The 15,331-nt window shown below is 36.9% G+C and overlaps 1 protein-coding gene across 1 annotated transcript; it reads left to right on the top strand.

Moving 5' to 3' along the window:
* Nucleotides 1-4,062: 4,062 nt before the first annotated feature.
* On the top strand, nt 4,063-6,596 carry LOC145123855 (cold-responsive protein kinase 1-like). Its single transcript, XM_079059057.1, has 7 exons — nt 4,063-4,498; nt 4,685-4,876; nt 4,968-5,098; nt 5,236-5,449; nt 5,525-5,756; nt 5,836-5,986; nt 6,057-6,596. The coding sequence occupies exons 1-7, from the start codon at nt 4,480-4,482 to the stop codon at nt 6,414-6,416; spliced, it is 1,299 nt and encodes a 432-aa protein (XP_078915183.1). The 5' UTR covers nt 4,063-4,479; the 3' UTR covers nt 6,417-6,596.
* The last annotated feature ends 8,735 nt before the right edge of the window (nt 6,597-15,331 follow it).

Raw genomic sequence — 15,331 nt, 5'->3', positions numbered from 1 at the left:
GAGTAACTCGCGGGTAGAAGTCATTCAAACGGTTGAAATTATGCAGTTATAATAGATGTATATATTATCATATAATTCAAAATAATCAATATATTATATCAATTTAGTATACGAATTATTATATGAAAGTTAACAACAAAGTTATTGTTATATTTAAAAAAAACATATATTTGTAAAAATTTCAACTATATAGGAGTTTCTGCGCAACGCGCGGGCATTCACCTAGTGTGTGTGTATGTGTTTGTGTGTGTGCGTGTGTGTGTGTGTGTATATATATATATATACACACACACACGCACACACACAAACACATACACACACACTAGGTGCGCGGGCATTCACCTAGTGTGTGTATGTGTTTGTGTGTGTGTGCGTGTGTGTGTGTGTGTGTATATATATATATATATATATATATATATATATATATATATATATATGTGGTAAAAAAATTCTTTTTAGTTTGGACATGGACCAAAATCACAAGCAAAATTGCTGAAAATGACATTTTATCCAATATTTTCAAGGTTTGGACGTGTTTTCTGAAGAAAAAAAAAATACAAACCATAGAGATCATTTTGGTAGTTTTGTCTAGGTTTTTTTTCTTGAGGTTTTGGTCTAAAAAATTTCAAAATCCTTAAAATGAAGAATTTACCCTTTTTAATTTGATTTTTCATTTTCCTTCTATTACAACAATTAGATAAATCAAAATGTGACAACCCGTAATTTCTATCTTGTAAAAGTCAAACTTGGTCGACTAAAGTCAAACATATCAATCAAGGGTCAAACTTATTTCTTTTATTATCTTAATATGGTTAGGGTAATGAATTTATAAGTCTATAAATCTAGCATTCTTAAAGTGTTGTATGTTTTGGAGGGTTAGTCTTTGGAACCGAGGGTCGTAAACCTTACATGGTCCGTGAACGAGCCTTTGGGCCGTGAACGAACCTTCGGGTCGTGAACGTGTCTTCAGGCCGTGAACATGCCCTCGGACCGTGAACCCTCGGTGTACGGCCGTGAACTCCTCCCTTATATATAAGTGTTGACTGTTTTTAGCTCACTTCTACACTTCTAGACGTGAACACCAACTTTTTCTCTCAAGTTCTTAGACCGAAAAACCTCATTCCTCTCAACTATCATCCTTTTCCCTTGAATCTTCTTAAGATATTGCTAAGGATCTTCAAGTGTTCTTCAATCTTCAAGATCTTTGGGCCGTAAACTCAAGAACATTGAGTGTTCTTGGGCCGTAAACTCCTTCCAGCCTTCCATTTTCGATTCTAACACCCTCTTTTGTAAGTTAAGCTTGCAAATCAATCTGTTTCCTTGCTATATTTATGATTATGATCACTATATATATATATATATATATATATATATATATATATATATATATATATATATATATATATATATATATATATATATGTCTTAATATGCTAAATAGGACTCATTTGTGCTTTAGGACTTCACCCGTGAATCTTATCTTCCTATATCAAATCTCCAATCGAATCACCATCATATGGTGAGTTCATACCCCTACAAATTACAGTTTTAAATGCTTTTTAATGGTTTTTAGGGAGAGAATGCAAGTAGAACACAATATAATTGGGTTAACCACTTACATGTGAAAACGTCAAACAAAAGGATTTCTTATACTCAAATGCTTGTTAAAACCATTTTAAAACTATTCTTAGATTTCTGTTGTTATCAAAATCATATTCGTGTATCTATTTATGTATAAGTATGCTTTAACAGACTTAGGACTATTGTTAAATACCGTAACTCCTGTTCATTGTTTGGTTGTGGGCTTAGGGTAGGATCACTAGTCCGACTGTCGGCTAAATCATAGTTATACTTATTGAATACATACATGAATATTAAACCCCATTTTAAGGAACATACTTAACTCAGTTGCTTATGTTGGACAATTGAGTCTTTTCTACAAATCAGTAACAGTTCAAACAAACATTCTAGTAAACTATAATAGGTATAGTTTAGAGGAACAATACATACTATTTCTAGAACAGAGGAACAATGCATGAGTCAGTACATACATACCACTACTATTAATTACGAAGTATACTATTCATTTAAGAGAACGAAAAGGAACTTATATACTATAACCAGAACAAGATAACTAAAATGTGAGATACTATTTCATGGCATAGAAATGTACTTGCTATGTTACGTTTTGTAACCAGAGTCTCCTGGAGGGAGAGCGTGAGTTTGTGTATAGATCTATACGAGATTGACTATCCCACACCTTGCTGCTAGCTAAAGTGGGAATTGCAGGTCTACGGGTGACGAATGTCATATCATTTTCGACGCCTGAAAAACGTCGTGTTTTATACTAGTCAATCAAGTATGGTTATAACATAATCACATTTAGTCTAAATTAACCAATTTGGTTAAAGGTAGTTAATGCATCAGTAAGTTATTTTATAAAATACTACTGTAAACCTTCATTTTCCATTACATTCATACAGTGATAAACTTACATAAAAAATGCATACTATTTTTTCTAGTAAAGATGGTACTACTAATATGGAAAACTTACACTTTATACTATTTCAAGTACAAACATACTTTTTACAAGAGAACAAACTTACTAAACAGTCGGGTCTTGGGTAGAAGACTACATTTCATTTTAGAAGAAAATATAGGATTTTCTGGGAAGTATACAAACGTTTTACTAAACAAACAGAAACATTTTCATGAGACAAACACAAACATTTGACATTAAATACTTATGAACTCACCAACTTAAATGTTGACACTCTCTTTCAAAATAACTTGTATTCTCAGGGAACCAGTAGACAAGTACACTGGACCAGCTTTTTTTAGAAGACGAAGCATGTTCAAGTCCCGTCTTTTATTTTGATATATACATTTTTGGTGTCATACAACTATACTCAGAACACACATGTATTAACTATTCTATTAATGCAATGGATGTTGTTGATTGTTTTACTATTTTGCATTGTTATGATACTATACATGACGTCCTCCGCCCCCGAATGTTTCTGCCATCTCGGTTTGGGGGTGTGACACAAAATATAAACATTTACCCCACCTCCTGCTAACCCACCCACCTACCCATCGTCACATTTAAATAAACTTTCTCTTTTTCTCTCTCTTCATTGTTGCCGAACAACCACCCATCACCACCTTCATTGCCTCCTCGCCAGAATGAACCCTCTATCTTCTTCCTCTTAGATCTGAAAACGCAAGCTAGAGTTTCAGATGTAACTAGGTACGAACGATCTAGGGGTTCCACTATCGGAAACCTTGACCAGTTGTTCCCGAAAGCACCCTTTTCTTCAGATATGTTTATGGAAGATCATCTCCACTATTTACCTTTCAATTTGTAGACACCGGAGCCGGATCTGACACCCTTCTACCCAAGCGATTTAGTGTTTTCACACAACAAAAGTCATCGTTGCCTCCGTCGCTTGCCATGGATGTTTTAGATTTGAACAACGGGGTGTTAGGGTTTGCATATCAAAGTTAGGGTTTGCATATTTGTCAACGATGCCTTTATCTCTCTCTCTCTCTCTCTCTCTCTCACTCAGAAGATCATCTGAATGAGATCTGAAAGCGCTGGTGAAGGTGGCACTAGGGTTACCGATGAGGGAGATGCTATGGTTTTGATGCCTCCGACGATGAACATATGGCGTGAAGATGGTAGTGATACGGCGAAGGGTGATGGCTCCGGTCGTTTGGGTAGTTGACGGTGACATCTGGCGAGACAGTGAAAAGAGATAGACATAGTTTGTGTGCGTTAAAGATTAGGTGTGGGTTGGGTGTTAGGGTTTTTTTTTTGGTAATCTGAAAAATAATAAAGTAGGTAAAAATGAGAAAAATAAAATAATAAAGGCAAAATAGTATTTCTACTTTTGTTTAGGACCAAAATCTATTAAAAAAATTAATTTTGGACATGTGGTGTTTGTTCAAAAGAACCAAAATGTCAATCTTCGACTAAATACAGGGATATTTTTGTAAATTCTGTCTTAATTTTATAAAATTGTAAAATCGAAAAAACGTTGGGACTCGACTAATGATCATTGATCAGCATTAAACTCGCCGGAGATTATAAGTCAAGACAACGGCTAGAAACAAGAAAGCTTCCATATCAATATGATACTCGCAAAGTCGAATCACAGCGAAGCGTCGATCATTCTTTCTTGCTCCTAACTCCATTTCTTGATTAGCCGACTTCAACAAGAAGACAATATTCCCTTTTTCATTTTTCCTCTCACCTCGGATTTATAAACACATGGAAATCTCAGATACTCTACGATGTCTTTTTCGATCATCTCCATATTGTCGTTGGCTTCTCTCCCTGTCCCTGGATCTCTCCAAAACAGCAAAAAGTTATTCGTGTTTGATCAGCTGGCTGGTTCCTCAGAATTCCCGCCGTTTTTCTTTCGGCTAATAATGAGTACTTGGAGAATACTGAATACAATTTGAAAGAGAAAAACCATGCGTCGCATACTTGAAGGTAATTTATCTTGATTTTATTGAAAATCTTTACTATGTAAGCGAGCAATTGGGATTTTTCATAATTCCCCTCAGGAACATTTGAACAAACACTTGGTGTACATGGGAGTTTTGACTTGAGAAGGATACAAATATTTACTGTATATCATGTTTGCTTAACAAGAACACAATTACACTGTAAATGCAGCGGCTCCTCCAGCGGCATTAGTACTTAACCAAGAAAGTCCGTCTGCCGGCGGCCACTCCTCATCCGCCATATTCTTCTTCCTGGCAGGATTGATTGTGCTTCTACTTTTGGTGATTCTTGCATTTGTTTTTCGGAAATTTATCAGACCATCACATTTGAAAAAATTGATAAAGCGTAAAGACAGCAACAAAGGTTGTCACTTTTTTCCAAACTTTTTATGATCTTTGATGGTTTTTGAGATTAATCTTCTTGTTTACGATGCGAAATTGCCTTTATATTACAGCTGGAAAAGATTATCTCAGTGGGAATCTTCGGACAATAAGCTATTTTAGCTTCCAAGCATTAAAAAAGGCGACCAAGAATTTCCATGAGTCTAATCTTCTTGGTAAAGGTGGATTTGGGCCTGTTTATCTTGTAAGTATCTCAAAAAACCCTGGAAATGAGCAATGAATTTTTACTTTTTTGCAATAAAGTGTTACTATTTTTCCTAAATTGAAACTCCAACGCTGTTCAAGGTAGAGATATATATGACGTTTAAGGGCTTTTAATAGGGTAAATTAGAAGATGGGCTGCTAGTTGCTATAAAGAAATTGGCTCTTGACAAATCACAACAAGGAGAAGCTGAATTTCTTTCAGAGGTGAAGATGATCACAAGTATACAACACAAGAACCTTGTTAGACTTCTTGGGTGCTGCTCTCAAGGGCCTCAAAGACTACTCGTGTATGAATACATGAAGAACAGGAGTTTAGACCACATTATTTATGGTACTTAACTTAAATTCTGTTCAACATGCACTTCCCTTTTCATCCATCTACTTTTTCTGTCTTTCTAATGAACAGGCAAAAGTGATCAATATCTTAATTGGAACACTCGTTTCCAAATAATACTGGGCATTGCTAGAGGATTACAGTATCTACATGAGGACTCACATCTTCGTATTGTTCATAGAGATATTAAAGCTAGTAACATTCTTCTTGATGACAAATTTCAACCAAGAATTGGAGATTTTGGATTGGCCAGATTCTTCCCTGAGGATCAAGCTTATCTTAGCACAACTTTTGCTGGAACACTGTAATTTCCCAAAATACCCTTGATAAAAACATTGTTTTGACCCATAGAGTGTAATGTTTGTCTTTTTGTTGTTTTGTAGAGGCTATACAGCCCCTGAATATGCAATTAGAGGAGAATTGTCTGAAAAAGCTGACATTTACAGTTTTGGAGTTCTTGTGCTTGAAATCATTAGCTGCAGGAAAAATACAGATCTTACACTAACATCAGAAATGCAATACCTCCCGGAATATGTAGGTCATCTTCATCTTATTTATTGACAATATAAAAGCTTTCCTAAAATACCCTCTTGCATGATAATAGGCATGGAAGCTACACGAGAGGTCAAAGATGATTGATCTAGTGGATCCAAGAATAAGAAATGCTGGTTTTATAGAGAAAGATGTTATGCAAACAATTCATGTAGCTTTACTTTGCCTTCAAGCTCATGCAAACACAAGGCCACCCATGTCAGAAATTGTAGCCATGCTGACATGGAAGGTCGAAATGGTCAAATCACCATCAAAACCGACCTTTTTAGATCGAAGACACAGATGGAAAAATGAAAATACTTCATGGGAAACTGTTTCAGCTGAATTCCCTTCACCTTCATTGACTCCTCCTCCAAATTCAAGAGATTATAATGCCAGCCAAAGCTTCTCAGGACCAATGGTGAAAGTTTAGTATGAATTTTTATTGGTTTTTTTATATATAATTTTTAGTTGGGTGTGTTTGTTGCATCCTTTCTTTTTTGTTCATAAAAGAATATGTAACATATTTTGTGTATAATCTTTTTGCTCATGTATGAATAAGGGGAAAAGTGGAAGCTTTGTACCAAGATTATTTGAACTCTTTTAATGTCAATAAAGGACTACTGCTTCTAATATGCGTCATTTTTATAATGCTATTTGGCTTCTTTCTTTTTTATATATATTATTTGAGTAAATTATGTTTTTGGTCCCTAATTATAGTTGTTTTTGCATTTCGTCCCAAAAGGTTTTTCCTTGCAATTTTGGTCCTTATTTCATGCATTTGTAACGTTTTTGGTCATTGTTTTAAATGAATTACTACTAATTTTTGGACTAAAATGGAAAAAAGCAACTTTATTCACACCAAAAATAGTTATTTGTTTGGAACAAGGACCAAAAATCTTACAAGAACCTCAATCGAGGAACAAAATCATAATCTACAACTTTTTTGATCAACTTGTGAATATCAGTATCTCAAGGATCAAAAATGTAGTTTACTCTGTATTTTTAAATTTATATGACAAATATAAATTTATAAGCAAAATATGCAAATATGTTACAACAAAAAAATGCAACATTGTAACTCGGCGGGTTTTAGCCGATTAAACAAGTTACTAGCAAAATATTTGCTTATTTTGGTCTTAAAATGAAGCGTAACAGTTAACACTAGACTATATTAATTAAGAAAAAAAAATTTAGAACATTGTTGCATAGGCATAGTGTGCATTTAACAAGCAAGGATAATATATCTTTGTTCTGTAATATTTAAAATAGTTGTAAAAGTAGGTATTTGGTATATAATTATAAAAAAAAATGTTACTCAAATATGATATCACCTTTTCTTGGCGTTGTCATCTTTTGTTGAAGGACGACAATTATATTTTCGGTTTGTAATGATATGAAACACTAGGTTACTTGAAATGAAACTAAGCTTTAAGATAAATAAATTGAAGTAAAATATGAGTTTCTTTAAGTTCAATTTGTTAACACGTTATTTTCTCATGAATCCATCTCAATTCATTAAACATCATATATATACATCAATACATGAGGTGGGCATAGACCTTTGCACACTTACGAATGGCTATAATAAACTAATTATAATACAAAACATAATGCTAAATAGGTCCACTAACAGCCCGCAGTTTTGAACGGGAGGTAAAACACAGACATTCAAACTGGACCGAAAATCCAAAAATAATGGCGATGGAAGGCTCTTTGTGAAAATATCAGCATATTGAAAAGATGAGGGCACATGAAGAACCCTAACATGTCCCGTAGCAACCTTGTCTCGAATGAAGTGAAGAGCTATCTCAATATGTTTTGTTCGCTGATGTTGAACCGGATTTGACGACAGATACACGACACTAACATTATCACAATACACAATGGTAGCCTTATGCAGAGAATAATGTAACTCAAGAAGTAAATTGCGAATCCAAGACGTTTCAGCGACCGCATTAGCAACCCCACGGTATTCGGCTTCAGCAGAGCGAGAAATAGTGGTCTGGCGTTTAGAGGACCAGGATAACAGATTGTGCCCCAAGAACACACAATAGCCAGATGTAGAACGTCTAGTGATCGGGCAACCGGCCCAATCAGCATCAGAGTAAGCAATGATGTCACGATTAGATGAGTTGTAGATCTGAAGACCGTGATGAATTGTACCTCGAACATATCTGAGAATGCGTTTGAGAGCATTGAAGTGAGGTTCCTGGGGATCATGCATGCAGAGACACACTTGTTGAACAACATAGGTAAGATCGGGTCGTGTAAAAGTCAAATACCGTAATGCACCCGCTAAACTACGATAGAGAGTCGGATCAACAACCGGAGGACCGGTGTCATCAATCTTAGAAGAAAGATCAGCAGGAGTGGTAGCAGGTTTACAGTTCAACATAGATACTCGTTCCAGAATCTCAAGAGCATACTTTTGTTGTGATAGAAAAATACCATCAGAAGATTGGGAAGTAGAGATGCCCAAAAAATAATGCAAATCGCCAAGATTCGTCATGGCAAATTCTGAGCTAAGAGTAGAAGTAATAGATGACAAGAGCTGAGGTGAGGACCCTGTGAGAATAATATCATCAACATAAAGAAGAAGATATGCAACATGATACCCTTGCCTATATATAAACAATGATGAATCACACCTGCTGTTAGTAAAACCAAACCGAGTAATAAACACAGTAAAGCGTTGAAACCAAGCCCGCGATGCCTGTTTGAGACCACAAAGAGACCGCTTTAGAAGACACACGTGATCCTGTTTAGATGGGTCACGAAAACCAGGAGGTTGATTCATATAGACAGCCTCATGTAAATTACCATGCAAAAACGCATTCTTGACATCAAGCTGGCGAATAGGCCACTTATGAGTAAATGCAATGCTGAGAACTGTACGAATGAATGTTGGTTTAACAACCGGACTAAACGTCTTATCACAATCAATACCGGGCTGCTGAGCATGTCCGTTCGCCACGAGACGTGCTTTATAACGAGATAAGGAACCATCCACATTGAGCTTCTTCTTAAACAACCAAATGCAATTAATGACATTAGCGGTAGCGGGTCGTGGAACAAGAACCCAAGTGTTGTTCGAAATAAGTGCAGAAAATTCTTCTTGCATTGCCTTGAGCCAATGTGGATCCCGAAATGCCTGTAAGTAAGATCGAGGAATGGGAGAGGAGGCAACTTGAGAGGAGTCAACATGTAAATTTAGACGATCAATTGGTTTTGTGATACTACGTTGTTTGCGAGTCATCATGGGATGTGAGGATGAGGAGGGAGGATGAACCCGAGAAGGAGGAGGACGAGAGACGGGTAGGGAAGTGAATTCGAAAGGAGGCGCCTCCACACTAGGTGCGTCGACACCGGGCAGATCCACAGCAGGAGGAGATGCTCGAATCGAGTCGTCGGCTGTGGGCTCGTTAAAACTGGGCTGACCCAAAGCAGGAGATGGAACAGAAGAGTGAGTGGGTTCAGAATGGGCCGAAAGAGATGAAATCGAAGACTGCTCGGGCGTCAGATTGGTTTGGGTCGAATCAGAAATGGGCTTAGACTCATGAATGGGTTCGTTGACAACGACGGACTCACTGTCGTTGACAGAGGTAGACATATGTGGCGGTATGTGACCAAAATAGGATGGGACATCAAACTGCTCAAGGAAGGAATAAGACGGAGCACGATCTGGTGTCATGGAACCATATGGAAAAGTTGTTTCATCAAAAATCACGTGGCGAGAAATGATTATTTTTTGAGTATCGAGATTTAGGCACCGGTATCCACGATGATTGGTAGGGTATCCAAGAAACACGCATGGTGTAGAACGAGGGGACAGTTTATTGGGAGCAACAATATTGGGAAAACATAAGCACCCAAAAACCCGGAGATGATTATAAGTGGGTTTAACATGATAGAGTTTATGAGCGGGAGTATCATTAATGGTGGAAGATGGAAGAATATTAATGAGATGTTCAGCCATTTGAAGGGCTTCGACCCAGTACCCTGGTGGAAGGCGAGCATGAAATAAGAGGGTACGGACGATATTATTTATAGATCGTAACATGCGTTCAGATTTACCATTTTGTTGAGACGTGTGAGGACATGAAAAACGCATGTGAATCCCATTAGTGGCACATAGATTTTTAAACTGATGGTTGTTGTATTCGCCACCGTTATCGCACTGAAAAGCTTTAATGTCAGTTTTAAACTGATTTTCAACAAGAGATCGAAAGTGAACAAACTTGGAAAAAAACATCAGATTTTACACGTAATGGATAAACCCACAAAAAATGAGAAAAATCATCTAGGAAAATAACATAATATTTAATTCCACTAATACTTGTGACAGGAGATGTCCACACATCAGAATGAACCAAATCAAAAGGAGCAACAGAAATAGAGTTTGACAACGTAAAAGGTAACTTGACATATTTACCCATTTGACACGACTGACAAATACTAGTAATTTTACTATTATTGGAACACAAAATCGAACGACTGTCAACTAAGTTCTTGAACACATGATGACCGGGATGTCCAAGACGCCAATGCCAAATAAACGGAGCAACAGAAAGAAAAGCTTGAGGAGAAGGAGCGGTAACAGGGTAGAGATCACTGGTGCTATCACATCGCATGGGTCAAATTCAATTGAAACAATGTTATCACAAGTGAAATGACGAATATATATTAGATTTTTAATAATTTGAGGAGTGATAAGAATGTTGCGTAAAATAAGAGGACGGTAAGGATTGGGAAGGGAAGAATGACCGATCTTACGTACGGGAATGGAGGATCCATCACCAACCAAAACAGATGAAGAAAAATTAGCGCAATTATTTAAAACAGTTTTTAGTATACCTGGATTTGCATGAAGATGTGAAGTTGCCCCAGTATCCATGTACCATCTGTCATTTGGCGGGGGACTTAACGACATAGCGTTGAACATCTCGGGTAGAGCAGTGGGCTGAGGACCGGTGGGCTGCACATACGCCTGGGCTGTTGGGCTGTCGCATTAGGTGGGCCAAAAAAATAGTGATGATTCGGATGGGCTGGAGATGGATGTCCGGTTGAAGGTGCTGAATTTGGTGTTAGGCTTGGCAACAACCCATTAGACAAGGAAGATTGAGCTGGATTAATTGGGTACCACCCAAAAGCCCAAGTGGTTGGACTTCCTTGAGTTCCAGGAGCCAGCGATGAGGGGCGTTGTTGAACAAAAGATGAGCGACCAGAATTGTAGCGCCCACCCCTATTTCCACGACCTCCGCGACCACCTTGACCTCCACGATTATTGTAAAACGGGCGGTTGGTGGTGGAGTTCTGCGTCCAGTTAGCGAGAAGAATAGTAGGCGAGGATGAATTGTCGAAATGGGAGGGCGGATTATGGCGAGCTTGATCAAGTTCCATCTGTTCTTCCTCCATATCTAGAATTGCACGAGCCTTCATGAAGTTTTCGGCAGTATCAGAATAATGAATAATGTTGACAATGGGCTTGAATTTTTGAGTGAGGCCGCTCAAAGTATACGATACAAGATTGCGTTCCGGTACAGGGGATCCAAGATTTTCCAGCATATCCGAAATTCCTTTGATCTTGGTACAATAATCATTTACTGATAATTCGCCCATGGTAATATTACGTAGCTGATTCTCAAGTTGCATGGATTTGTGTTCCTTGTTGGTGCGAAATAACTCCTCCAATGCTGTCCAAAGACCATTGGCAGTCGGCTTCTTTGTAAGAACCATCTGAAGCAAGGATTGAGACAAGGTGCTGTAAATCCAAGACTTGACAATGGAGTCAATTTTGTTCCATTCTTTGGGATCAACAGCAAGTTCTTTTTCTTTAGGATCAGAAGTGGTGGGTCTTTCAACAGGTGGGAGAAGGTGATCATCCACACCAAACCCAATGCAGTGAGTTTCAAAGAGTTCACGCCATAAATCATAGTTCATACGATCAAGATCTAACACAAGAGGGACAGAATTCTTGATGTTGATAGTAGAAGAAGGTTTGGTAGAGTCACCTGACATGATGATAGAGAAGAAACAAGAAAACGAAAGAGAAGAATGACGAGAAGTGTTGACGCCGTTGAGAAGAGAATGGAAGGATCGGCTAGGGTTTGAGTTATTAGGCTGATACCATGTTAACACGTTATTTTCTCATGAATCCATCTCAGTTCATTAAACATCATATATATACATCAATACATGAGGTGGGCCATATGCCTTTGCACACTTACGAATGGCTATAATAAACTAATTATAATATAAAACATAATGCTAAATAGGTCCACTAACACAATTAGTATGTGAATTTGATAAAGCTAATCTTAAGAAACCATACATCATCAAACAAGATTACAACCATAAAAAAATGAAGATACATTCACAATCCGTTTTGCGGAGAGAGAGAACCGATATAAAAGAAAGGGTGGAGAGAAATTTCATTAAGTTGGATGAAAAATTACACTTTGTCTAGTGAACCTATATTTATACATAGGGATAATACACACAGTAGCCATGGCCCTTATTTAGCCTCGACTGAAGTATGTTTTTACTTTTCCAGGAAACAAGAGATGACTCAAGGAACAAGCAAAAACAGTTCATATATTTCCTAGAGGAACGACACATAGCCCAATCAGAATCATCATAAGCATACAATTTCAAACTCTCATTTTAACTTATATTAATTTCATTTCCAGGGGAATATTTAAAGGAATCTTTAAGATAGCTTAGCACTCTAATTGCTAACTTAAGTTGGGATAATCTAGGAGTATACACAAAATTGACTTAAAAACTAAATAGTATAAGAAATATTTTGACGAGTAACTGTAAGATAAATTAAATTACTAAATCAGTTTTTGATACCTAGTTTTATTGCTAAGTAAAGAATCCCATCGAACCGAGTCACAATCACTAATATACAAATTCATATCCATATGAGCTTAAGAAGGGTTACAACCATGAAGAGTAAATTCATGAAGAATGTCAAGACAATATTTACGACGAGACATGCAAAATTCCAAACTAGTTTTAACAATTTCAATCCAAAGAAAAATTTCTAATTTTCCAAGATCTTTCATGAGAAACTTTGACTTCAAAAAACTGTTTGACATTCTAAATTCCAATGAGAACGATATCATCAAGACATCAACATAAATAATCAAAGCAATAAAAGCATCACTTAAGGATTTAATATATAAAGAATAGTCATTTTTACTTTGTTCAACTCTGTAACATCCATTTTTTTTAAACTTTATAATATATGAATAAACATTTCTTAATAAGACATTTCATTAATAAACAAACCCAATACATTTCATAACCTTAAAAAAATCACCATGTCCTTTTCATAAAACCTTCCAAACATAAATGATCTTAAAATATTTGTGCGGGAGTCTTTAAAACATAATGCAACATAATTAATCTCCAAAACTGAAGCGAAAGTCTTTTATTTTAACATAATCATGTGGAAGCTCGTAGCAGGCAAGTAAAGTTCTTTCCCTTATTTACCCCTTAAAGTACATGAAAAATGTTAAATATCAAGATAAGAGAAAAGCTTAGTGATAACACATATCTACACATTCTTTTACATAAGCACGTAAGCACGAAACCTTTCCCCTTGTCTCTAACGAGAACAAGACTATGTATCCACGAAGAGACTATTTCCCCACAGAGAGGTTGTGTGACCATATCCCCTTGACCCTAATAGGTATAAGGTTATGAACCCACGAAGAGGCTATGTAAACATATCCCCTTGACCCTAACATATATATAAGGCTATAACCCTACAAAGAGGTTTCGTAAACATATCCCCTTGACCCTAACCTAACCAAGTACAAGGCTATAACCCCACGAAGAGCCTTCGTAAAACATTTCATAACATAAAATACAAGCACATACATACGTAAACACATAATATCACGTATAGAGCAGTAGAACTCACTTAGAAATATCTGAGAAACTAACATGTAATTATACTTTATGAATATGTTTTAATCGCCAATGTATTAATTTTAGGGTATTAATAAAGATGGTTTTGGGCGGGGTGTGGCTTCATAACGCGTCTATGTGTTGGACGCAGAATGTTGGTCGCGATGTGACCTTATGTCCTTCACGACACGTCGTTACCAATAATCTAAAACCATAAATCTCACGTTTTGAACATTATTGAAAGAAACTAACCCCTATGGTTTTCTATCATGTAGACTGTAATCTTCTAGGAACCCTAGAAGCATGAAACTCTAACCTTCTTTCATTGATTCAAGAGTATTGGTGCCATTAGAGTGAAAGCTTGAAGTAGAAGCAAGTGTTCTTGGTGTAAATGAAGAAATATACAAAAAGAATAAGCCTTCTTGTCATCACATCTTCCTCTGTAAGTGATAAAATTTTCACCTTTATGGATTTTTACTTCAAGATCTAGTGTTTTGGTCATTTTGGTCCATTTTTGCTATGTTATTCATTGTGGTTTGGAAACTCCCATTTTGTGAGTCATTTGGATGATTTTTCTGGACCCATTGAGGTGAAAAAAGTGAATGCATAAGCTCTCTTTGATCCATTCAAGAAATCCCTAGCCTCTTTGGCTTGTTTTTGGATCTATATTTAGTGTTTAGCATGTTTAAGACTTGCATGATAGTAAAGTTTGGATTTTTATCCATTAGACACCTCCCATAATGGTGTATAGAAAGTTATTTCCCATGATTAGTAGACACGACGTGATGACCCCTTGGCCGCGACGCGAAGCGTAGGAAGAAATCGCGAGTATTTTGGACCATTGTGGCTACGGTGCGCCGATAAACTGGTCGCGACATATTGACCATCTTGACCAACTTAACTTTTGGTCAAACTTTGTCGGGTAGTGAGTTTTGGACTGGCAGTTGATCTATGTTTAGTATTTATTATTAATATACGTTTAATGGTGAATTTAGGTAGTTCATGCAAGTTGATTCATTTGTTGAGAATTGCGTGTGAGATTTGGATGACTAGCTTCATGTGAATTTTCTCACTATATTGTGTGTGACATTATATGTCCCTTGTTCGGTAGAATGCCTACGTACTATTATTTTACGAATGTGTGATTAGGGTTCGTTTCGCCAATAGATTAGAGTAGTCTTTTGTCATGATGACGGGAAGGTTGTATTACGAGATCATATGTTTTTTATGGGTTGATGACAAAACGGTATTGGGCTGTGAGCCTACAGGTCCAATAGGATGATAGCAGAACGGTAATGGATCATGAGCCTACAGGCCCGATGGGATGATGATGGAACAATATTGGACCGTGAGCCTATAAGTTTGATAGGATAATGGTGAAAGCCTACATGTCTAATGGGATGGCGACGAGAGCCTATTGGCCTA

Source organism: Lactuca virosa, chromosome 7, assembly GCF_052849685.1.
Source record: "Lactuca virosa cultivar CGN04683 chromosome 7, Lactuca_virosa_CGN04683_v6, whole genome shotgun sequence".
NCBI lineage: Eukaryota > Viridiplantae > Streptophyta > Magnoliopsida > Asterales > Asteraceae > Lactuca > Lactuca virosa.
Note: the sequence above shows the minus strand (reverse complement) of the source record. Positions and strands in the feature narration are given on the sequence as shown.

Excerpts from the sequence above, each read along its gene's own strand:
- LOC145123855 (XM_079059057.1), top strand. Across the intron at positions 5,099-5,235 it reads GATTTGGGCCTGTTTATCTT|GGTAAATTAGAAGATGGGCT; the intron begins GTAAGTATCTCA and ends GGCTTTTAATAG. Across the intron at positions 5,987-6,056 it reads TGCAATACCTCCCGGAATAT|GCATGGAAGCTACACGAGAG; the intron begins GTAGGTCATCTT and ends GCATGATAATAG.